The 26,371-nt window shown below is 35.1% G+C and overlaps 2 protein-coding genes across 7 annotated transcripts in view; both read left to right on the top strand.

Annotated features, from left to right (window-relative positions):
- Positions 1-23,158, top strand: part of stag2a (STAG2 cohesin complex component a) — a 33,814-nt gene extending 10,656 nt beyond the window's left edge. Inside the window, exons 8-34 of one of the 2 annotated variants that reach the window (XM_059351125.1) lie at positions 522-673; positions 2,273-2,346; positions 2,626-2,749; positions 3,549-3,647; positions 3,747-3,826; positions 4,079-4,186; positions 5,056-5,164; positions 6,488-6,605; positions 6,689-6,792; positions 6,889-6,981; positions 7,815-7,904; positions 8,390-8,593; positions 8,670-8,740; positions 9,840-9,927; positions 11,065-11,145; positions 12,068-12,160; positions 12,261-12,435; positions 13,942-14,081; positions 14,162-14,263; positions 14,596-14,744; positions 14,840-14,968; positions 16,785-16,990; positions 17,846-18,080; positions 19,042-19,152; positions 19,243-19,369; positions 20,504-20,581; positions 21,124-23,158. In XM_059351125.1, coding sequence (XP_059207108.1) covers positions 522-673; positions 2,273-2,346; positions 2,626-2,749; positions 3,549-3,647; positions 3,747-3,826; positions 4,079-4,186; positions 5,056-5,164; positions 6,488-6,605; positions 6,689-6,792; positions 6,889-6,981; positions 7,815-7,904; positions 8,390-8,593; positions 8,670-8,740; positions 9,840-9,927; positions 11,065-11,145; positions 12,068-12,160; positions 12,261-12,435; positions 13,942-14,081; positions 14,162-14,263; positions 14,596-14,744; positions 14,840-14,968; positions 16,785-16,990; positions 17,846-18,080; positions 19,042-19,152; positions 19,243-19,369; positions 20,504-20,581; positions 21,124-21,147 — 3,164 coding nt within the window. In that variant the 3' untranslated portion in view covers positions 21,148-23,158. Of the gene's footprint in view, positions 1-521; positions 674-2,272; positions 2,347-2,625; positions 2,750-3,548; positions 3,648-3,746; positions 3,827-4,078; positions 4,187-5,055; positions 5,165-6,487; positions 6,606-6,688; positions 6,793-6,888; positions 6,982-7,814; positions 7,905-8,389; positions 8,594-8,669; positions 8,741-9,839; positions 9,928-11,064; positions 11,146-12,067; positions 12,161-12,260; positions 12,436-13,941; positions 14,082-14,161; positions 14,264-14,595; positions 14,745-14,839; positions 14,969-16,784; positions 16,991-17,842; positions 18,081-19,041; positions 19,153-19,242; positions 19,370-20,503; positions 20,582-21,123 lie in introns of both variants that reach the window. The other variant, XM_059351124.1, reaches the window with a different exon arrangement.
- A 2,771-nt stretch (positions 23,159-25,929) lies between these two features.
- The window catches only part of thoc2 (THO complex 2), a 43,724-nt gene continuing 43,282 nt past the window's right edge, over positions 25,930-26,371 (top strand). For all 5 annotated transcript variants that reach the window (XR_009395685.1, XM_059351120.1, XM_059351119.1 and 2 more), the window contains exon 1: positions 25,930-26,094. Coding sequence is in view for 4 of the 5 variants with exons in the window: in XM_059351120.1 (XP_059207103.1) it covers positions 26,030-26,094 (65 nt within the window). In the remaining variant the exon portion in view is untranslated. The remainder of the gene's footprint in view (positions 26,095-26,371) is intronic.

Below are 26,371 nucleotides of genomic sequence, written 5' to 3'. Positions count from 1 at the left end.
CAAAAATGACTAAAAAAAGACACAAAATGACCACAGAAAGACACAAAATGATGAGAAAAAGACACAAAATGACTAAAAAAAGACACAAAATGACCACAAAAAGACACAAAATGACTAAAAAAAGACACAAAATGAATTACAAAGACATGAAAATAATTCAAAAATGGACAAAATAACCCAAGACTCCATAGAGTTAAGTTATTAACCCATTTCTTGTTCCCTGAAAAAGGCCTTCTTGTATAATTCTGAAATATACATTATTTTCCAGTTTTGGTTAAGCTTACCTTTTTTTATTTACCTCTGGCAGTTCACCACTTACCTTTGTACCCTTTCAAGCTGTTCATTTGACTTGAACTGCTTGAATTTCAATAAAAAACTGGAAAAATTGGGGTGTTCTAAAACTTTAGACCGGTAGTGTATATACCTCTCAGGGCATGTGTACTTACTTACTCTATTATTGTTATTGTGCAGAAGCTGATATTCCTTCAGGGGTTTTATCTGACTTTTGTCGTTTTCTGCAGCCATGAAGTTGATGACGGCCTTGGTGAACGTCGCTCTCAACCTGAGCATCAACATGGACAACACGCAGAGACAATATGAGGCAGAGAGGAACAAGGTCATTGCAAAAAGGGCCAATGATCGGCTGGAGCTCCTGTTACAGAAGCGTAAAGAGGTTTGAAGATTTATATTAAATGCCTTAAACATTTGCAGCTGCATGTTGACTCACTCTAAATTGCTTTATCAGTAAATGTATTCCACGTTTTCTTTAACTGGTTGCCAAATATACTCCCTTTATCGTAGAAAGAAACTGGAAAAACAGTTTAACCCTGTGGAGTGTCCAAAAGCTCCAAATAATCCAGACTTGTTGACTCCATCCAGACTAGAAAACAAAGCAGCGTGGAGCCCTACTGTAAATTTACCTCTAAAGTTCTGGCTGTAAACTCCATGAGGCCAGTTTCAGTTTGATGATGATATACCAAGTAAAACTGGAGACAAGCTTTAATATATTTAGTATCAAATGATAGAACTGGATGGAACCCTCTTATATGTTATTTTTGACACCTTTGTTCACATTTGCAACATTTAAAATTCTTTATTGAGCATGATAGTGTTTTGAAAGTTAAAAAAAAACACAACATGGCCAAAAAAAGACACAAAATGACTAAAAAAAAGGAACAAAAAGACACAAAATGTCTAAAAAAGACAAAATGACCAAAAAGAGACACAAAATGACTGGCATTATTGTTGAAATCTGAATCTTTGAACGGATCATAGGTTACAAAAGTTTCCGTTAGAAAAACGTAACCAAAGCAAAGCTCAATGGCAGCAGTGCTATTACTTTAATGAAGTATTTATTTATTTAAATATACACAAACAGTATTATAACATTTAGTTACAAGATAACCCAGGATAAATACATGTTTAGAATAAACAAAATATTCATTTTGATTGAAAAAGAGGTCCCATGATGTCTTAAAGTTCTCACCTTCATCATTGACTCTAGCTAACATTAAATATGTACTTTTAATATGACTATACTGAAGCTGGCAAATGTGTTCTAAATTTGTGGAAAATAAGAAAAAATATAGCTTTAACATAGCTGAAATGAAGTCCAGTTCTTCCAGCAGTTTTTTTTAGTTCTTGTATTTGAGGGTTGAATAAGGCAGAAACAGGGTCTTTTGTTCTGGCTGTTTTCTTTTTTTTTTTTTAACTTTCTTTTTATTGAACATTTTAACAAACATTTTGCATACATCTGGTTTACATAAATCAAACCCCTCCAATAATACATCTTCAGATTACACTTGCCATCTTTCATCTTGGATCAGATATAAATTAACTTTACATTTTTATTCACTCCAATAAAATTGTGCAACTGAAATAGTAGTCATCCAAAAATTATGACTAATCAAACAGCATTTTGTTCCAGTGAAGCAAAATTTTTGAAATAAAAATAAGCAAAAAAAACAATAAAATAATTATAATTTTAAAAAAACAACAACATAACTTTTTAACTTCTGTAGCTATGAACCAGGGTACTTTTCCTTCTAATGATGGTCATCTCAGATAAAGTCAGATCTAATTGATTTTATGTACTCTACCCAATTTTTCCATATTCTTTTAAATCTGTCCTCCTCCAGTCTCACGGAGAAAGTTAATTTTTCCATCACATAAATATTATGTATAACCTCCACCCAGTCCTCAATCTTAGCTTCTGTTCTGGCTGTTTTCATACAAATGATTTACGAAGTATTGCTCTGTGTTTCTTTTTCAGCTTCAAGAAAATCAAGATGAAATTGAAAACATGATGAATGCAATTTTCAAAGGAGTGTTTGTTCACAGATATCGGTATGTGAATCCTTAATTGACTTGACACGCTGTGTGTTGACTCTAAGATTTCACTGAGGAGCCTCTAATCACACTTGAGTCCTTTCACAACAAACAGGAATATTTCAGTGTTCATTGTTGGCTTTCTGGCGCCCTCTAGTGTGAAATATATGTCAACAACAATATGAGTCCTTATGATTTTAGTTTGAGGTGTAACAGCTCTGAACAATTGTGTTTACACAAAGGCATGCTATATTATATTAAGGACTAAAATGTAATCAATTCTCTTGTGTTTGCCAGTGATGCCATTGCTGAGATCCGAGCTATTTGTATTGAGGAGATCGGTGTGTGGATGAAGCTGTACAGTGATGCCTTCCTCAATGACAGCTACCTGAAATATGTTGGCTGGACAATGCATGACAAGGTGAGCAAAAAAACAAATGTAAAAATGCACCGTTTATCATAGAAAGAAACTGTAAAAATAGGCCTTATCGTCAGAAGTCAAACTTTCCGATAGTCCTTGAACGGATCATAGATTAAAAAAGCAACCAAAACAAAGCTTAAAATTGTGATATTTCAGTCAAAGTCTATTTATTATAGATGTCTCCTTTCAAATAACGCCAAAAATACACCTTTTGGAATAACTAGATCCTGTTGAAACATTAAATTCTGCTCCTCAGCGACACTGTGAAGCCATGATATAAATATAAATATATATATATATATATATATATATATATATATATAATCAATAATAATAGCTACCCTACAATAGTCATCAGCATTCCCAAAATACAGACAATTAATAGGCTCCAACATATAAACACACACACATGTATATATATATATATATATATATATATATATATATATATATATTCAATATCAATATTCATGACACTTGTGGGTACTTGGAAAAGTATTGTAGATATAAATTCAATTTTATTCTAATTTAATGAAATACTTAAAAATTTTAATGACATTTTTGACTTGTCCCAAGGCCACAGAGGGTAAAATGTAAAAAGAGCAAAAAAAATCCCTGATTTCATATAATTTTTGGATCCAAATCTGATGTATTTGTTTTTGGCTGTGGCAAAAGAATGGGAAAAAATCAAAACAAAAGAAGTGTTGTTGACGTATATCATTATATTTGTCCATAGGGACATAAAAACAGGTTTATTTAGTTAATGGCAAAGTAACACCTGTTTCTGCTGTGACTCCAGCAAGGTGAGGTGCGCCTGAAGTGCCTGACCTCCCTGCAGAGCCTCTTCTACAACAGAGAGCTCGGAGCACGACTGGAGCTCTTCACGAGTCGCTTCAAGGTGAGCCAGCCACACTAAACAAGCAGAACATGCTCACTATAAGACAGTTAATGGTACCAAGATACTGTGTCTGAAACATGAATCTGCTCTCACTGACAGGACCGCATTGTTTCTATGACTCTGGACAAAGAATATGATGTTGCGGTACAAGCCATTAAACTTCTGACCCTTGTCTTGCAGTGAGTGACCTTTCTCATTCTGTAATCAATCTTGTTTTTATTATGTCCTATAATAAGACTCTAAAGACATAAAACTCGTTAAAGTCAACACGATAAACACAAAATCTCACTACAGATTGCGATTTATTGCATTTTTTTTGCTCAATTTTCCAGCTCACACATTTACAATTAGGTCTAATTCTAAATGCTTATCGTTGAATGATTGAACTGGCCGTTATTTATTACTAAGAATTTTCACATTTCATCTGACAGGAGTAGTGATGAGGTTCTGACAGCAGAGGACTGTGAGAGTGTTTATCATCTGGTTTACTCAGCACATCGACCCATCGCTGTTTCAGCAGGAGAGTTTCTGTTTAAGAAGTAAGTGTTTTGTTTTGTCTTTTAAAAGTGCGGATGCAGAAAAGTCAAATTTAATCATTATCACTGTGGAATGTCTTTTTTATGTTTTTTTTAAATATTTTTTATTGTTAATTTATTCCTTCTGTCCCTTTCTTCCTTGTGTTTGTATTTTATTTTGCTATGGAAGTCCCATGAGTTGTGTCCTTAACCCTCTGAACGCATAAATAAACTTCATTTTAACATTTTAAATCTCTTCTTAAAACCCACCTCTTCTCGTTGGCTTTTAACACCACTTAGAGTGTTGATTTTATGTTGATTTTTTGTTTTTATTGTATTCTTGCATATTTTATTTTGTGCGGGCAGTACATTTTACATTTTATTTTATTTATTTTTATCCCATTTTTAATTTATTTTATCTTATTGCATCTTACTGTCCTATTGTTTACTACATCTCTTTGTATTGTGTTTTCTATTTATTGTTTGTGCAGCACTTTAGAAACCTTGTGTTTGCTAAAATTGTGCTATATAAATAAAGGGGATACATAAACTTCAAGAGGTCGCCCAAAACACACCGTTTATCATAAAAAAGAAACTGTTAAAGTGGGCGTTATCTTCAGAGTTTGAACTTCAAACAGTCATGTAGTTTCATAGGTTCCAAAAGTTTCTGTTACCAAAACAAGGCCTCAATTGTGATGTTTCTGTCAAATACCATGATTCTACATGTCTTATCAAAAAAATGATGCAATGTGTATCTAACCTGTAGCTTTACTATAAAGAAGTATGCAAACAGTGGAAAGCTACTCTGTTATTTTATTAAGATGAAAGGAAAAAGGAATAGGAAAATGGGATAATGGTGCTTTTAACAGCCTTGTGTATTGTGTTGATTAAAGGCTCTTCAGCCATCGAGGTCCTGAGGAGGAAGGACTCCCGAGGAGGGGCAGGCAGAGCCTCAATGGCAGCCTGATCAAGACCACCGTCTTCTTCTTCTTGGAGAGTGAGGTAACCAGGTCTTTGCTTCACTTCTGTATGTGAACCCTGGACTTGTCAAAAACTCAAAATTTCGATTGGGAACCATTTTTTTGGATTCAACACCCTTGAAATAAGTAAAGTAGGGCAGTTCCCGACTTGTACCCATAAATGCTCCTCACTTTCACTTTTTGGACAATTCCGTCTAGACTAGGAGTAGAGGGGCATGTACGAAGGCAGAGGACTGGAAATGAACTTGCAGTATTATTTCTTATTGGTTGTAAAGTTGGCGGTGGAAAATGTAAACACAGAAACAAACAAAGCAACGTGGAACAGAAAGCACCATGACATATTGCTGAGGTTGTTTTTTTTTTAAAACTTGTTTCTGCACCAATCTATCGGGTGCACAAATTCTTTCTCCTCCAGTTGATCTCGAATGATTTTCATTGTGGACTTATAATAATAATAATAATAGTAATAATAATACATTTTATTTGTAAAGCACTTTTCATTGTTAAAAGCAATCCCAAGGTGCTACAGAGTACAACAAGATTAAAAACAGGTTAAAATGCCAAAGCACAATGATACATTTAATAAAAGGCTTTTCTAAAAAGAGGTTTTAGGCCTTTTTTAAAAGAGTCTGTTGTTTATTCAGCATCTCCTGTATTTGTTCTTTGGCCCAATCCAAATCAGTCCTCTCCCAGTCGTGTTGCATCCGTCACTCTGTCTATATCTCACAGAATGCCTGAGCAGGGAGCCCACAATCTGCTGCATTTTGGTTCATTTCCTGTAATTGTGTCGGATATTTATTACTGTTTAATTCAGGGATGTCAAACTCTGGCCCGCGGGCCAAATTTGGCCAGAGCCGCAGTGTAATTTTATTTGGCCCGCGAGGCAATACCAAATTATTATATTATTATTGTACTATAAAAGCTGACCCGCCGGTATTATACGGCACATTTACCGCTTGTACTAGATTTATTATTGTTATTTTATTTTTAAATGTATACCTGTATACCTTAAATGTGTACCTGTTGAAAAACTTTATTTTGATATTTAAATCAGAAGGATGCAAATAGAAAAGAGGCATACGATTTTTATTTATTTTTTATTTAATAAATTAATGACATTGATGTGTTTTTTATTTGAAATTTGATTTTGCATGTCTGCACTATTTAGTTATATATTGTATGTTTATAAGCGTTGCTGGTTCCATATTTAATGTTAAAGCAAAACATGTTTGGTATATATTAAAAGGTTTATTTGTTCAATGTTGGCCCGCGATTTTATTCAAGTTTTTAATTTTGGCCCATTGTGTATTTGAGTTTGACACCCCTGGTTTAATTCCTTGTCCAGCTCCATGAACACGGGGCCTACTTGGTGGATAGCTTGTGGGAGTGTGCGTCAGAGCTGCTGAAGGACTGGGAGACCATGATCAGCCTGCTGCTGGACGAGCCGGTACCAGGAGAGGAGGGTAAAGATGATTTTATTACTTAGTACTTAGTTAATTGGTCTTTTCGTTGTCAGTAACTGTCTTTATCTGTGATTTTTTTCTAGCCCTGACTGATCGCCAAGAGACAGCTCTGGTTGAAATCATGCTTTGTGCCATTCGCCAGGCGTGTGAATGCCACCCTCCAGTGGGCAGAGCCACCGGGAAGAGGGTAAGTGTGTGCTCATCATGCTAGAGAAAGAGAGGATTAGCTTTGTTTCTTGGATGATTTTATGTTATTAACATTTTGGGTTTTTTTGTGCAAAAGGTCCTGAGTGCAAAGGAGAAGAAAACCCAGCTGGATGACCGGACACGGATCACAGAGATGTTTGCAGTTGCGTTGCCTCTGTTATTGGCCAAAGTGAGTCCTCTGGTTCTGCTCTACAGCTGAACAAATGTTTATCCTAAAGCCTGATTTCCACCGGGCGCGTTACAGCCGCGGAACGTCAGCGATGCGGTCGTCGTTGCAAATAGGTAACACTCTAATCAATGAGAGCGTTAACACCGGGCGCGCTGCGTAACGTTACAGCAGCGTCTCTCCGCAGCATTAGGTCGGACTTATATTTTCTCCGCGAGATGCTGCCAAACCGCGTAAATCTCAACAGAGCAGATCACACCAGACAGGAAGTCCGACTCAGAATCAACGTAAAACACTTCTGCCCCCTTTCAAAATAAAACACAATAAGCAGTTCATGCAGCCTTAAACTACTTCACATCAACATTATGTTATGACCGGGGCACCAGATCATCAATCAATCAATCAATCAATCAATCAATCAATCAATCAATCAATCAATCAATCAAAGGGTCTCAGAGGATCGGAGACATGGACGACAAGAGACTGATTGTTGAAGTGGAACATCATACAATCATTTATGACATAACATATTGTTTTTATAAGGATAGATGGTCAGATCAACAGATCTTTCACGTCAGAGAAGCAAAGTAAGCTGTTGGTTGTTGTTGTTGTTTACTTTATACACACAGTTTATCCATAGACTGTATAAATAGAGTTTAGAGTTTATCACGGGATCTTGCGGTCTCCCGTATGGTCAGGATTATCGATTATCGTGTTCTCGTTATCTCGCGTGAATACGACCGGCTCGCTAAGCTGACGTGCTGCTGCTGTAACGCGCCCGGTGGAAATCCCCAGTAAGCTATACAACCTAAATGCTTTCTCTTTTTTCATCATAGTACTGCGTTGACATCGATAAGGTGACCAATTTGCTACAAATACCAAAGTACTTCGATCTTGACATCTACACAACTGGCCGGTTGGAAAAGGTTTGTCGATTTTAACATTTCTACAATTTGCAGCTTTTAAAATGTGTCAGTAGGAATAATAATAATACAATAATGTTTCTTTTTTTTTTTAACTGTAATGTAAACCTAATATTAGGTTTTTTTTTTCCATGTACACAAGAGACATACACAACAAAAGAAAAAACACTTAGCATTAATAAAACAGTATCAACATTCATGGCTGCGGGTATCCATATTCTACAAAATCAGATTCATACAGTTTACAGTTCACATGTCTTTCGTTATGTCATACAACACCCATTTTTTCCGCTTTGAAATAGAAACATCTTCCTTCAGTCGAACTTGGTAGGTCATTTTTTCCATACAGTATATTTCTCTTACAATCTCTAGCCATTGTTCTATGGTAGGAGATTCAGTCTTGTACCAGTTCCTTGTTATTGTCTTCTTGGTCACAATCAGCAGTATCTTGACTATATTATAATAATGTTTCTAATGTTTTCATTCAGCATTTGGATGCCTTGTTGCGGCAAATCTGGGAGGTCCAGGACAAGCACACAGACACGGAGGTCCTGGAGGCCTGCTCCACCACCTACCACTCTCTCTGCAACGAAGAGTTCACCATCTACAACCGCGTGGACATCGCCCGCTCTCAGCTGCTTGATGAACTCGTGGACAAGTTCAACAGACTCCTGGAGGACTTCCTGCAAGAGGTGGGTGCTGACATATTTTTTTCTTTGCATTGATTGTTTGAAAGCGTGTTTACAGGATTGATCTCTTGATTGTCAGGGTGAAGAACCAGATGAGGATGATGCCTACCAGGTTCTGTCTACACTCAAGAAAATCAGCGCTTTCCACAAGTAAAGCAGTTCACATGTTCTCTTATGATTTTTTAATACATTTTACTTACTCTGTTGATACGATTTGGCATTAAACCTCTGAATGTCGCCACAAATACACCATTTATCATGAAGTGAAATGTAAAAGCAGTCACCAAAGTCACCAAAAATATTATTATTATTAGTTTATTTAAAAGGGGACAGTGCAATTTCATAAAACACATGATTATACATGGTTAAAAAAGCCAGAATTAGCCATAAGGCTAGTTTTCATCTGTAGTCCCCTGGCCATGATGTAAAAAAGCAGAGAATTACAAAACAAAAAACAAACAAACAAAAATAAAAATACGTACAACATACAAAATACATATACAAACACTTACGATACGATTAAGAAAAAAAAACGTTTTGAGTAACTAGATCCTGTTAAAAACTTTAAATTCTGCTCCTCAGCAACACTGTGAAGCCATGATTGATTCTGCTGAGACGAACGGTCACGTGACAAATATTCACTGAAAATCAGTTTACACAGAGCCAAGAGGAGAGGACAGGAGAGGCTGTAAAATGCAAATAGTTCAATAAGTTTAACAGGGGACGACTCAATTTTTCCACCAATATTCATGAAACTTGTGGGCACTTGGAAAAGTGTTGTGTATATATAAATTCCAATGAAATAGAAAATATACATTTTTTTTTATGATTTATGACATAACTGTTTTAAATGATTCTGCACAAAAGAAATTTGTGAGTTATTCACACTTTCAGCAACACTTGCTGATTCCATAGAGCTGCAGGACTTACATACATATTTTCAAATATTTTATATATTCAATTCAATTCAACTTTATTTATAGAGCGCATTTCATGCACAAGGCAGACTCAATGTGCTTCACAATGGATATACATAAGTACAGTTAAAAAACAAATCAAGACAACAGAATACAAACAAACAAAAACAAACAAAATTATATATATATATATATATATATATATACTTTTTTGGCGTTTACAGGGTTAAGTTGAGTTTTGTTTTTCGTTTATGACGTAAGATGTGAATAATTACATTTGCATGAATTATGTTGTATTATTTGTCACTTTTTTAACCTATTTTTGCTTCCAGTGCACATGACCTCTCAAAGTGGGATCTCTTCACCAGCAACTACAGGCTTCTCAACACAGGTCTGCAGAACGGGGATATGCCTGAACAGGTAACAGCGCAGTGTTCTCTAACTTTTTCAGTAATTTCTCCAAAATGCTAAACCAACAATTTGAGTCATTCACTGCGTTTACATGCACTCAATAACCAGGTGAACAGGAGCTTAGGAAACACAGAATTAAACCAACAACGGTTGGTTTAAAATTAACTTCTGAGGGGATTTGACAACAGCCAGGCGCCAGCCTCAGACTGAACTTCAAATACGAAACAAAAAAATTAAATCTAAACTAAAAAACAGATCAGGTTTGAGTTTAGATCAAACACTAAGCTTGTTTACAAGATATTTAGTCAATGCTGATCTATAGAAGAAACCACAAAGTTAATTTTTGGATGGATGGGGAAAACAACACAGAATAGAAATGCTATCACCTCTACCAGCCCATAAAGAATTCATGAACAGTTAATGATTGGTTTGGGTTACACTTGAACAAATTGCTCCCAAATTGAAACCGTCAATTGGACTGAAAACAAATAAAACATAATGAGAACATAAAATCATAGAACCCTGTGTTATTATATTATATATTATATTATATATTGTTTATTTTTATTTTGTATGTACATATGTATGTGTGTATATATATATAATAATTATTATTATTTTTTAAGATATTATTAACTTTTTTAAAATGTATTTAATTAGTTATTTTATTTATTCTTGTTTATTTGTTTTCTCTCTTTCTTTCCTCTCTTCTCGCGTTAGCGCTTCTTGCTTTGTTTGCCTATTTATTTTCATTGTGTTATACATATAAGTGAGCCATGTTATATATATTTATATATATGTCTTAGCATCTGCCCCTCATCCACATACACACACGCACACACACACACACACACACACACACACCTGTGATGCCTCTGTGCAAATTGTTTATCATTTATGTTTTTCTTTGTTGTTGTTTGCGCTGTATGTCTGCTGTCTCTACTTGTGTAGTGTATTTGTCTCTCATGTCACCTTGTTTGTTACGTCATTTCACCAATAAAATAAAAAAATAAAATAAAATCATAGAACTTAAGCGACATTACGCCTAAACAAAAACATTTAGAATAATCTCTCTGCATGTAAATGCATGAACTGTGTGGAACAGTTTGGCTCTAATATCTAATGTGCTTCACTCCTTCCCCTCAGATTGTGATTCACTCAATGCAGTGCACACATTACGTCATCCTGTGGCATCTGGCGAAGGCTTCAGATGGAAGTTCATTAAAGGTATTTACATTTATATTTTTTGTGATACTACTTAGGGAGAAATCTGTCAAATAGATGCATTATCACAGTAATCACAGGCAATTTGATCCTCCTAATGGCCAAGACAGCTAACAGCTTTGTAACTACATTATTAAAAGAACATTACCACTGAGTTGTTAAAGAAGGGTTGAGGCTAAATGTTATTCCCTGCATGGCTGCAGTGGCATTCCACAACACTTGGTGCATGGAGTCTGAAGTTTTGAACTACCTTTTTAAAATATTTTACCTCGCCATTCTTATATAATCAAGAAAGTTTTAATAGTAACTGACTAATTGTCAGCTCAAGTTTTCTTTAAGTATCAATCTCCCCTCCTGAAGTGTGGCTGGTTTAAACTACTGTCCTGAATTACTGTGCATTTATATCTTTAATTTATATCTTTTAATAATAGCTTTTATTTTAGCTGCTGAACTGTTGCTTTTTAAACTATTATAAATACACTACCGGTCAAAAGTTTTAGAACACCCCAATTTTTCCAGTTTTTTTTTTTTAATTTCAAGCAGTAATTTTGTGTCTTTTTTTGGTCATTTTGTGTCTTTTTTTTGTCATTTTGTGTCTTTTGGTGTCCTTTTTGTCATTTTGTGTCTTTTTTTAGTCCTTTAGTCCAACATAAAATGTGATTTTGAATCTTTTTTTTACTTTCAAAACACTATCATGCTCAATAAAGAATTTTAAATGTTGCAAATGTGCATTAATTTCAGAGTACACTGAGACATTAAACTGCATAATTTTCAATTAAATTCTGGAAAAGTTGGTGTGTTCTAAAACTTTTGACCAGTAGTGTATGTCAATGCATGGAAAATCCTAACTGTTGACTATTTATTTTGAAAGTGTTGTATCTTGTTGTCTTTTGAGCCTGTCTAACTGAACATTTGCTCCTTCCAGGGCGACATGGTGACATTAAGAAAGCAAATGAGAGCTTTCTGCTTAATGTGTCAGCGTTACCTCAACAGCATCAACAACTCAGTTAAAGAGCAGGTGGGGTTATGCTCATAGAACGGGTTTTTACATTCCTGATTTTTCTACATGACAATTCTTGAAAATGTTCTTAAATGCTGAAGTGTTGTGTTTATTCCAGGCCTTCACCATACTATGTGATCTGCTATTGATCTTCAGTCACCAAATTATGTCTTCAGGCCGGGAGCAACTGGAGCCTCTGGTCTATACGCCAGACTCTTCTTTGCAGTCAGATCTGCTCAACTTCATTCTGGATCAAGTGTTCATTGATCAGGATGATGACAACAACAGCACAGGTCAGGGTCGATCAATAGATAGATAGATAGATAGATAGATAGATAGATAGATAGATAGATATACTTTATTTATCCCAAGCTGGAGATTACAGTGTAGCAGCAGCATTACACACACAGACAATAACAACACAATTAAATAAAAAGAACAACCTAGGCATACTTCAAGCAATAAAATATAAAAATACAATAAATTTACAATAAAATGTAATGTAAAAATGTAAAAAATGATGAGTGCAAATGAAAAGTGCATAGAATATAATAGAATAGAATAGAATGCCTTTATTGTCACTATACACATGTACAATGAGATTTAAGAGCTGACTCCAGAAAGCAGTGCGACAATAAATAAAATACATAAAAGATATACAATATAAACATAAACATACACACGTGGACAAAATTGTTAGTACCCCTCGGTTATTGAAAGAAAAACCCACAATGGTCACAGAAATAACTTGAATTTGACAAAAGTAATAATAAATAAAAATTCTATGAAAATGAACAAATGAAAATCCAACATTGATTTTGAACCGTGGTTCAACAGAATTATTTTTAAAAAATAAACTCATTAAACAGGCCTGGACAAAAATGATGGTACCCCTAGAAAAGACTGGAAATAATGTAACCAAAGGGACATGTTAAATCAAGGTGTGTCAACTAATTAGCTAATAATAATTAAATAATAATTCTGTTGAAGCATGGTTGAAAAGCAATGTCTGACTTTCATTGGTTAATTTTCATAGAATTTTTATTCATTATTACTTTTGTCAGAATCAAGTTATTTCTGTGACCATTGTGAGTTTTGCTTTTATTAACCGAGGGGTACCAACAATTTTGTCCACGTGTGTACACCTGCTTAGGCAAGTAAATGTAGATATAATGTAAAACACAGGCAAGAAAGGGAGGTAAGGTGCACAGTCTTCAATTCAATTTGCCATGATGCTAATCCAAATCCAATCCACTTTATTTATATAGCACAATTTTAGCAAACACAAGGTTTCCAAAGTGCTGCACAAACAATAAATACATAACACAATACAAAGAGATGTAGTAAACAATAGAATAGTAAGATGCAATAAGATAGAATAAATTAAAAATGGGATAAAAATAAAATGTAAAATGTACTGCCCGCACAAAATAAAATATGCATGAATACAATAAAAACAAAAAATAATTCTAAATAATAATACATTTTAAAAAATCATAAAATCAACATAAAATCAACACTCTACATGGTGTTAAAAGCCAATGAGAAGAGGTGGGTTTTAAGAAGAGATTTAAAATGAGACAGTGAGGATGCTATTTAGTGTTCATAAATATATTGCACATTGAAGGACAGTTTATTGCACAAATTATTGCACATTGCCAAGAAATATTGCACAGTAATAAATTCCCTATGGAAAGTCAGTGCATATGAGAGTTCAGGGTTGTTATTGCTTTTGGGAAGAAACTGATGCACTGAGCATTAACTGCTTGTTATTTACTTAATTCATTTGTTTTTTCCAGACGGACAGCAGGATGAAGAAGCCAGTAAAATTGAGGCTTTGCACAAGCGAAGGAACCTTCTGGCTGCCTATTGCAAATTAATCATTTACAATGTGGTGGAAATGAACACTGGAGCAGATATATTTAAACAGTATATGAGGGTAAGTTTAAACCCCCCTTTTTAAAAAATCTTTTACAAAAAGTTGCTGCTCCTCTTAATAACAGTTTTCTTTCTCTTTAGTATTACAACGACTACGGAGATATCATCAAGGAAACAATGAGTAAAACGAGACAAATCGACAAAACACAATGTGCAAAGACGCTTGTGTTGAGCCTGCAAATGGTAAGATTTGTTGCCTTGGTTAATTTCCGCTTTATTTGTTCTTTGTCTTCAGGGTTATATAACTTTTTTCACATTCATGTGACATATGACAGAAGCATTTATTCTGGTAGCCCTGAAAGAAAATGGTGTATATTACTTTATTCTGCATCAAAGAGTTGAAAAAATACACACATTTAACAAAAGCAGGACGAGACAACACTTGTTTAAGAATCTTATTAGTCTCATATCATGATATCGGTATATTGTCCAACCTTGGTTAACGATCTCTCAGTATGTGTAACTGCCTGTAACGAAATGTGGAAAAAGTTAATTTCTGTTGTTGTCTCTTGTAGTTATTCAATGACATGCTGTCTGAACATGGCTTCACTGTCGACCGCTCAACTTCTTCCTTCTGTGGCATCAAAGAGCTCGCCCGTCGCTTCTCGTTGACTTTTGGCTTGGACCAGATGAAGACCAGAGAGGCTATCGCCATGTTGCATAAGTAAGTAACAGTCCTGAGCCGAGACCTTGTTCTTTACAGCTTTGCATGCAACTCAGTTCTTAAAATGACGTCTGTGTTTTCCCTCTGTATTTTAGGGATGGAATCGAGTTTGCTTTTAAGGATCCTAGTCCCCAAGGACTGGGGAACCCGCCTCTCAATCTGGCTTTTTTGGATATCCTGAGCGAGTTCTCCAGCAAACTGATTCGGCAGGACAAGAGATCAGTGTAGGTTTCAGCCACAATGTACAGCGTGTCATGGTTTATGCTTGTGTGTTCAGCATCAGGACCCCTTTGGTCACATGGGACATTTACACAGTGTTCCCAGGATCAAAACCAAGCATGTGAAGCTGCATTTAGTTTCTCTGCTCCCCATTTACATTTCTTTTTACTTCAGCTTTCTCATAAATACAATAGATATAGATTTACATTTTACTGCCTTAATTAGGGTTACCATATTTTGATTTCCAAAAAAGAGGACAATCGGCACGGCCTCGAGACACAAATTCAGACAGGCTTCTCGGAGGTTGATGAACATGCTTTATTATGCTTCAATGGTGCAAAATTAACTTCTGTAATAAAATAAAATGAAATCTGTAAAAACTTGTAACAAAATAATAGCTCTCGTAGACTCTTTTCAAATAAATGAATAAATAATATGAAATAATGTTCTAAATATGAACTCTTCTGTTAGAAAATCTAGCTTCAACAATATATCTCTTAATAACTGCAATAAGATAAATAATAGAAGAGTCTCACAAAGATACTAACCCGGACAGGACGTAAAAAGTGGACATGTCCGGGCAAAAGAGGACGCTTGGTCACCCTACCTTAATATTATATTTTAGTCCTGCTTTTAATACTGCTTCTAACGCTTTTAATGTCTTGTATTTTTCATGTATATTTATGCCTCTATAGCATACTGTGAATGACCTTGTGTATAAATCAGACCTGGGCAATAGGCGGCCCGAGGGCCACATCTGGCCCTTTGGCTGTCCCTGTCCGGCCCGCGTGAGGTTACCCGGAAATAAGAAATCTATACAAGTGCAGTGCTTTTATTTTGAAGGCGATTTATGTATGTGCTTGTATGCAACAGTTATTGCTTTTTGCATCGAGGTCATATATTGCAGGTTTACTGCATAACATACATGCTTTATATTGTTTTTGTGGTTTGAATGCATGTTCAAATGCAGGAAAAGTGAGATAATGATTGGAGTTTTTACTATTTTTACTGCTATATTTGACTTACTCCACTCTCATCATAACATGTATTCCTACCAGTAGCAGCTCAAATTTACTGCATTTCATAAAGCGATGAAATTAATGTTGAGCAGAATTAAGTTCACGGTATTGGTCTGGCCCTCCGCAACCTTCACAGTATCTCACGTGGCCCCTTGGGAAAATGAATTGCCCACCCCTGGTATAAATGGTGCTATAAACATATATTTGCCTTCTCCTGCCATTAGCATCGAGCTTACGAGAAACTCTGAAAAATTCCCAAAGTCAAAGTTCACTTTATTGTCAATTTAACCATATGTTATGTTTTAGACACATAGAAATTGAAATTTGTTTCTCACAGTGTGTAACAAAAGAGAATGAAAGAGAGACAGCGAGTGACACACAGCTGTTGGTTGTTTTGTTTTTGTTTTTTATTTTATTTTTTCTTCTTTTTTTGCTGGGACAGTTAGATTGTATAAATTATATGTTGATTGTAATTCAATGATTGTAAATATTGCTTTCTTTTATTGTTATTAGTTTGTCTTTTCTTTTAAAATGAATAACAGAATTATAATAATTTATTGTAAATATTGCTTTCCTTATCTTGTTATCTTTTTTTCTGATGCTTGCTTTGGCAATATATACATTGTTACGTCATGCCAATAAAGCCAATTGAATTGAATTGAATTGAATTGAAAGATTGAAATAGCAAATTTATAACATATGACGTAACAATAAAAACAAAACAATGAAACTCAGACAACAACCGCAGGTGACAGTAACTAATGTGCAAATGTGTGACTGTGTGATCCTGATGCTTCTGCAGGCACATGTACCTGGAGCGGTTCATGACGGTTCAGATGGCGCTGCAGCGAGACGACTGCTGGCTGCCGCTCATCTCATACAGGAACTCGCTGCAGGCTGGAGGGGACGACGACACCATGTCTGTCCTCAGTGGGATCAGCAGTCGAGGGTCCACCAGGAGTAAGAAGACCAAGCCAGCGGCTGCTGCCAAAAGGAAATTGCCTGACGGTAAGAATTTGTGACATTATTATACTTTGATGGATCAGGATTTGTGTACGATATGCCATATAAGGTCATCCAAACCAACTTGTTTGTTTGTTTAAGCCATTGAGGCCTGAAATGCCTGTAAAACCTCTGGGCGATTTTAAAATAAGCCCCTAAAACCTGAAGTTTTTCTGGAAATTCAACAGAAGTGTCAACGCTTCTACTAAATAATAGATTTTTCTGCCTCTGTAGCAGATAGAAATTAAATTCTAAAAGTATTTGAGAGCTTATACAAACACTACAAAACGATGTATCCGCTTTCCAGGCTTCAATGGGTTAATGTATTTTCCTGTAAGAAGTTGCGTAATGGCTAACACAGTATCAAAGTTAGACTTTTTAACTCTGTTTATTTCCTTGCAATAAACAAACAGATCATATACCACCTCCACCCCCAACAAAATAAGGAGATAATTGGATTAAGGCTTTATCAGGCAAAGAACTATATTTGGTAACTTCAGGTAATATTTTGAGAAAAAAGTTGGAGATTTACTAGATTAAAGTGGCAAATCTACAAGAAAAAATGTCGCCGATTTAAGAGATTTAAAGTGGCAAATCTGCGCGAAAAAAGTTGCAGATTTACGGGAAAAAAGGGGAAAAAAAGCAATTTATTTCTCCCAGATTCACCACTTTAAATCTCATAAATCTGCACATTTTTTTCTCGTAGATTTGCCACTTAAATCTCGTAAACTTTTTTCTCAAAATATTATTTCCGTATGTTTTTTTTATTATTTCAACAATGCATGTCACTCACTAAGGAACAGTGATCCTCCTGTGCAAATACAAGAAGTTCTGTCATTTAAACAGCATGTTTTCCAGCAGAAGAGAACAGCTGCAGCAGCAGTGATGCAGTTTGGATGAACCGCGAGCAGAACGTGCAGACGCCGGTGATGATGCACTCGCCACACCTCACCTCGACAGTACTGAGGGATCCAAAGAAGCTGAGGCCAGAGGAAAGCTACGCGGCTGCATTCACCATGCCGACGGAGCAGCAACCCCATCAGCCCGCACCGCCACAGCAGCAGCACCATCACCACCAGGCTGCTATTGATTACAAGTAGGAAAACCTTTCTACAAAACTCTTCCTTTACATTGATTGATTTAAATGTGTGTGTATATGTATATATATATATATGTATGCATATATATATGTGTATATATATGAATGCATATATATATGTGTATATATATGTATGCATATATATGTGTATATATATGTATGCATATATATATGTGTATATATATATATGTATGTATATATATGTGTGTATATATATATATGTGTGTATATATATGTGTATATATATATATATGTATGTATATATATGTGTATATATATGTATGTGTATATATGTATATATGTGTATATATATGTATGCATATATATGTATATATGTATATATGTGTATATATATGTGTATATATATATGTATGTGTATATATGTATGCATATATGTGTATATATGTATATATGTGTGTGTATGTATATATATATGTATGTATATATATGTGTATGTATATATGTGTATGTATATATATATATATACATATATATGTATGTGTATATGTATATATATATACATATATATGTATGTATATATATGTATTTTTTTGTGTGTGTTAACATATAAACATACATAATTTATGTCCAAATATTTCCTGCAAAATATAATTTATCAACCATTTATCACGTATATATTATAATTTATATATTGATCTCTTTTGTCTTCCATTCACATGTACCACTCCCATAATTAATTTTATGATAATTAAAGTATGTATTCTCCAGCTACCGCTTACCATACATATCTATATATTTACACACACACACACACACACACACACACAAATATACATTTTAAAGCCTTTTTCCTTCCCTGTACCTTGTTAAAGTCATCTATTTGTTTCAACTCCACATTCACATTCCCTTGAAATAAATATCTGCAAATGTGGCTGCTGTTTTGTTAAAATATGTGATTTATGAAGTAAAGTTAAACACTGTAACACTGTGGCCACAGTACCCAGGTCACCTGGATGTTGACACAGAGGCAACAAGCTGAGGCCCGTCAGCAGCAGGAGCGAGTTAGCATGCACTACGCCAAGATGAGGAACCACATGCAGCAGGCGATGTAAGATCACACTCCCCTACAGAACATTACATATGATTAAACGGTGGAAGTTGGATAACATCATAACAAGTGTCTTTATGTGCTCCGTAGTCGTCGAGGCTCAGGACTCATGGAGGACGACGAGGAGCCAATAGTGGAGGATGTGATGATGTCATCAGAGGACCGCTTAGAGGACATCAACGAGGGCATGGACTTTGACACAATGGACATCGACTTGGTAATTAAAAGGGTCATAGGTTTTTGGCTTATCAGGGCCAGAAAAATCAAGTTATCAACACTTTTTAAGTTCATAACGTGTTAGCATATAGTTGCTTATTTACAGCAGCAGCAGCAGTTACAGAGCAACTTTCTCATACATTTGGAGTATTTATGTCCACACAGTAAATAATAGTCACTGTCTTTTAGCTGGTTTTAGTCTACTCCAACGGGAGGGAGGGATGGATGGATGGATGGATGGATGGATAATGGATGGATGGATGGATGGATACGACGGATACGATGGATGGATGGATGAATGGATGGTTGATGGATGGATGGATGGATGGATAGATACGATGGATGGATGATGGATGATGATGGATGGATGGATAGATACGATGGATGGATGGATGGATGGATGGATAGATACGATGGATGGATGGATACGAAGGATACGATGGATGGATGGATGAATGGATGGTTGATGGATGGATAGATACGATGGATGGATGATGATGGATGGATGGATAGATACGATGGATGGATGGATGGATGGATGGATGGATGGATAGATACGATGGATGGATGATGGATGATGATGGATGGATGGATAGATACGATGGATGGATAGATGGATGGTTGATGGATGGATGGATAGATACGATGGATGGATAGATACGATGGATGGATGGATGGATGATGGATGAATGGATGGATGGATGGATAGATACGATGGATAGATACGATGGATAGATACGATGGATGGATGGATGGATGGATGGATGGATGGATGGAGGATGGATGGATGATGGATGGATAGATACCATGGATGGATGGATGGATGATGGATGGATGATGGATGGATAGATACGATGGATGGATGGATGGATGGATGGATGGATAGATACGATGGATAGATACGATGGATGATGGATGGATGGATGGATACGATGGATGGATGGATAGATAGATACGATGGATGATGGATGGATAGATACGATGGATAGATATGATGGATGGATGGATGGATGGATGGATGGATGGATGGATGGAATAAGACACAGGAACATAAAAGACTAATGTAGGATATTTTCTTTCTACGGTTTTATTCCACTCTGTGGTGTATGATTCTGACCAAGCTGTTATTTTTCAGCCGGCATCAAAGAATCGCAGAGAGAGAACTGAACTGAAGCCGGACTACTTTGATCCGTCTTCCATCATGGATGATTCGGTAAGGATGTTCCACTTCTTATAGTACCACTTAACTTATTTGCTTCCTTTTTAAATGTAATCTCTAAATGTGAGTGGTCATGGTTGGTCATGATTTCTGCCGTATTACCTTGAGGGAACTCAGTTTTCTCCTGAGTATGAATCATTATTTCAGGATAATTATACATGGAATTTGTTATCCTTCCAGTTGAATATAAAAAGTAGGCGTCTGAATGTCTCAACACCTGTTAGCTTTAAAGCTGGACTTGAAAGATTTTTAGCTTTCTCCATCATGGAGGAAGCTAGTTATGCCTATGGATACAAGCTATAGCGATTAAAATTGCAAAAAAGCATCACAATTTCTATAGAAATGTCTTAAGAAACACTGTAATAGTTATTCCTCAATCTTATATTATCCTGTTTTCACAAAATGGGAAACACAGTTGATATTAACTTAAATGTATGCATGTCTGATCAATAATGGCTAGAAATTGTGCCAGAACATTGTTTTTCCTCTTCATAAGGTTTTGGGTTTCTGAATAACTTTTCTGTTTGTCTTCTCAGGTTCTCAATGTTCCAATGTTCTAAAGCAAACGGGATGCATCCAGGATAATGTGTTATGAAAATCCTTGGAAGATGAGATGGACGACTGTTCTCTGTGAAAATCAGAATGGAGCAAAATGGACTGCTATATATGTTTCGTGAGACACCAATGTTTGCCTCTTTAACACTTTGTTAAAACTCAAGGGCGAGAGCTTGAATTTGAATTTTATTCTGATATTTTCACACACACACAGGACGTTTGTCACACTGCAGCAGCGGTTTGTTTTTGCTCAGTTACCCTAAAAAACAACTTGATGTTCGCTTATATCGCTAATGTGGCAGGTGCATGGTGAGGGGACAATAGCAGACTGAAATTCAAATTAATAATATATACCTTTAATCTTTTTTCATTCAGTAGACAAAAATTGTCTGATGTAAATACATAGTGGCCAATATACAGGAGGGGTGAACACAATTTCATGAACACCGGTGGATAGAACTACAATAGCCCTGCAAAATAATGCTCCCTTTGTTCTGCTTGTGGTGTTCAGTTGTTGTTCGACACTAAAATGACACTGCACTTTGTCACAGAGGTATTAATTAAAGTCTATGGTTATTTTGCAGCCATATTTTTTAGAAATTATCGTAGGATCCAATCAATGCCTCTTTGATTCAATCTAAACAGAAATTGTACCTCATGAGCTTCATAAAGACGGCATGTTTTGCAGGGCTATTAAATTGGACTGCACTGCATTGTTAAGGTGTCAGTGATATTGCGTTTACCTGCTATACTTTTAAACTGTAGACTTTGGCATGGCATGTAGCCATATATCGAAACATGTACACAGTAAAGTATAATGTGAACTGGCGTCTCATACTGTTCAAAGGCCTTGCCAGAAATGATATACGACATTCTCAGATTTCTTTGTGATGGTATTTTTTAGAAATGTATGTGTTCTGCTTTTATACCTTATAGATGACTTTGATTTATAGATATTTTGTAATGACAATCAAATGTAAAGTAATGGTTTCTAATCATGTTATTTCACATAGATGCTGAAATAATCCTTTTTGATGAAAATGATTATGTTACTTATAGAAATGGCCAGCTGTTTGTATTTTCTTTCAACCTCTCTATAACAAATGAGTGCAAAAGTAATGCATTGCTCAAATGTAGTAATTTGACAAATTGATGGCTGCATCTAAAGTTATTTTTTAATATTGGGAGCATTCACAGTGTCATACATAAAGTTTTAACTCAACCTTAGACATGTAATCTCGCCTATATCCTGACTATTTTTCTCTGCTGTATAGTATCTAATAACATCGAATAAAACAGACATGCCATAGTTGCAATTTTTAAAAGAAAGGATTTGAAAATGGTTGGTAAAGTTGTGTGTTGTTTGTTTTGGGGTTGTTTTTTTCCAGTTTGCAAGTGTGCAGAAGATTTATTTGACGAGCCACTGTTGCGTGTATAAGACATATAGAGCTATTCTAAATTACAAAGTTTTAGAATTCTTTAGTCAACTATCATAGTATCAGAATTGTATATTATACAATTACAGATGTGTAATATATTGTGAATCGGTGCTCATTTTATAAAGGCTTTTTCTGTTTGCTTAAAATTTTAGGGAAAGGTTAAATAGAATTTTAAGTTAACCCACTAATTTGCAAGTATAAATATAGTACATTGTTTTGTTTGTCTTTTATGGACTGTTGCCATATTTCTTTACCTCTTTGTATTGGCCTGGTTGGCAGATTCAGATTTGATGGAAAATGTGTATTCATATTGTAGTTAGAAAGAAACCCCTGATTTCCTCAGAATCTCACTATAAACTGGAGAAACTGACCACACGGTCTTGAATATTACCATATACATTACTGACTATTTGTATGAGGCAGATGAGAAAAACATCTTAGAATTGCCTGTAAATTCACATTAATCCTGTCATTTGAATCTTTCCTGTTTTGCATTGAACTGCTGAAAACGTGCATACAGCTGTATGTTTACACATATTTAAATATTTGTGTATATTAAATTTGTGTTTTTATTCTATTTGAGTCCCATTGCATCTTTTTAAGGATTTTGTATTTAGGTCTGAATGTGTGATTTGAATCCATACTTCCAAATTAGGTGTACATATGAACTAATTGCGTATAGAAATACTGTTTTTATACAAGTTCATCTGACTTAAAATGCTTTATATAACTGACCAAATTGCAAACAGTTTATTTGATTAAAATCTTTATTTTGAACATGTTTTTTATAGATGTATACAATGGTGGCCAAAATTATTGAAACACCTGACAGATCTCAAAATATAGATCTTTTTTTTGCTTCCAAAACACAATTTAATTTCATAATGTTCATGAAACATGCAGATGGTTGCTCTGAGCACAACAAATATCACATGCTACTGTTTTTATCCACTTTTTAGCTTTAATATTTGGTATGTCCACCTTTTGCAGCAATTACAGCAGCACATCTTACTGGCATAGTGTCAGCTGGCCAGGTACATGTGCACATACTAGGAATTAGACTCTGGTTTGCTTGCTCCCATACAAAATACAGAAATACAATTTTTAATATTTAAAAAGCAAGAAAGACATTAGAAAAAATGTGTAATGGTATGATGGAATATGGAAAAATATGATTATGAAATAAATAGTGGTGCTGAGGGTCACTGTGTGTATAAATAAATATGAGAGGTATAACAAAAAAGAAACGATGTGGAAAGTATGTAACATCACAAACACTAATAATCAATACATTAGAGGCCTTTTATAAACAAAGGAATAGCAAAAAGTAATCAGAATAAGATAAGGTGACTGGGTGATTTCTGTTTAAAATGAGCGGAGGACCAAAATGCTACTTGATTCTAGATTCTTGATTTTTGTTTGTGTCTTGTCCTCTGTGATGCCTCTATCAATTCCATACATTTGTGCTGCTGGGAATAGGTGTTGTTAAATAAATATTGGATGCTTTGAAAGTGGTTGCTTACTTATTTTTTGTAAGTTTTGAGTGTTTTTAAAATATTATTATTATTATTATTATTATTATTATTATATATGTAGTGGGTCAATTTCACCAGATTATACTGCTGCTGATGTGTTTTGTTTTCATAACATCATATGTGAGTGAGTGGCTTGACAAGAGTAAATTTTTATTTTTTTTAATTTTTTTTATTTAACCTTTATTTAACCAGGTCGGTAGTACATAGTGGAGCATTCGTAGTTCTATGAGCGTTTGCACATCTGTACATGAAAATGCACTTGATGACAGTTAGTTATTGATGTATTGAGTATATTAACTGTATATTACTGTAATTTATTCTATATTTTGCCAGATTATGGTGATTCTGGGGTCATGATGATGGGGCCCTTGAATATTGTTGCCCAGGTTACAGCAAAGTGTTAATCTGGCCCTGGATAAAGAGTATACAAATAAAAACAAGTATACATTACAACAGCAAATATTTTGAAATTCATGAGGGTTACAGTAATGTGCTTGTGTAGATGACATCAATGCAGTGTGGGATTTTGGTAACTATGGCTCGAAAATATATATTTCTTTTTAAATTCAGGTAACACTTAAGCACAAAAAGTAGTGTTGGTGTGCAATGATGTTCTTTAACCCTATAAAGCCAAGTGTATCATATTTGATACACAAGTTTTTGAGACCTATACATCATCAGTGTGATATTTTTTTCCTGAAAAACCTGACATGTGTTGAAAAAAACAACAACTGAGTAACAAATTGCACAAAAATACCAGATGTAGCAAAAATGATATGCAGGTTCCACTGGTGGATCAGTCATTGCTGCGTGAAAACTTCATATCAGCAGATGTATGATGTTGTGTTATATGGAAAAAAATATTTTGCATGTTTGAGGAAAATGTTAAAAGAAAGTAAAGCCTTAAAAGGTTAAAAATGTTGGGTTTTATATGTTTTTGTTAGTTCAAGAAAAACAAACTGTGAGCAACAAATTGCACAAAAAGAACTGATGTATCAAATATGATACAAATTAGAATCATATATCCCTATTGTTTTTGGATTTTTTTAAATTATTTGTCAGCAGGTTCAATAAACACTCAAGTTTAAAAAAATAAATTCTGGCAATTATTTAATGGTTTATGCTTTATAGGGTTAACCCTATAAAGCCTGAACCATGAAATAATTGCCAGAAAATTCAATTTTTGTAAAAACTGAGTGCTTATTAACCTGCTGACGAATTTTAATAAATAAATAAATTGCATATATGAATTCTAATTTGTATCATATTTGATACATCAGGTCTTTTTGTGCATTTTGTTGCTCACAGTTTGTTTTTCTCGAACTAACAAAAACATATAAAACCCAACATTTTTAACCTTTTAAGGCTTTACTTTCTTTTAACATTTTCCTCAAACATGCAAAATATTTTTTTCCATATAACACAACATCATACATCTGCTGATATGAAGTTTTCACGCAGCAATGACTGATCCACCAGTGGAACCTGCATATCATTTTTGCTATATCTTGTATTTTTGTGCAATTTTTTTGCTCAGTTGTTGTTTTTTTTCAACACGTCAGGTTTTTCAGGAAAAAAATATCACACTGATGATGTATAGGTCTCAAAAACTTGTGTATCAAATATGATACACTTGGCTTTATAGGGTTAAAGGTAGTCAAATGTATTTTACCTAACATTTTAAAGTATTTGGATCAAGCCGAGGCCTGGTGATATCATTTCCACAGAAGGAACACAAAGTTCTGCGTTAACAAAGCAGCAGCAGCCCTCGGTTTCCCAGCATGCACCAGTGCGCTAGGCTAGCCCTGTGAGCTAGCCCTAAGAGCTAGCCTAGCCTAGCATCAGCAGCCAACCACCACATTGACCCTGTGTGTGCCATGATGAATTAGACATCCGGGCTGTGTGGATGGAAGATGGCGACACTTATCCTCCCTTGTGAATGGATCAAAAACTGGGAAAAATCTGGAAAACACGAATTGTGAGTACATCTGAATGATACACACAGTGTCGGTGATCAAAGTGTTTTACCAGTTGATTTAAACTAACTAGAAATAAGAAAATACGCAGCTAGCATTGTGATTTAAGGCCAGTCTTTCAAGTGTGTACGCTAGCTTGCTACCGTAAGCGTTAGCAAGCTAGCGTTAAATTACTCAACCTTCTTATTAACGGCGCTATTTTTGGAAGAAAACAAACATCTTTTAAATTAATACGATTAACCAGCGAGTGTTTGCTGCATGCTAGCAATGTGGCTAAAT

The sequence above is a fragment of the Centropristis striata genome, chromosome 15 (genome assembly GCF_030273125.1).
Source record: "Centropristis striata isolate RG_2023a ecotype Rhode Island chromosome 15, C.striata_1.0, whole genome shotgun sequence".
Classification (NCBI taxonomy): Eukaryota; Metazoa; Chordata; class Actinopteri; order Perciformes; family Serranidae; genus Centropristis; species Centropristis striata.
The sequence above is the reverse complement of the archived record's forward strand: the minus strand, read 5'-3'. Positions and strand labels throughout refer to the sequence as shown.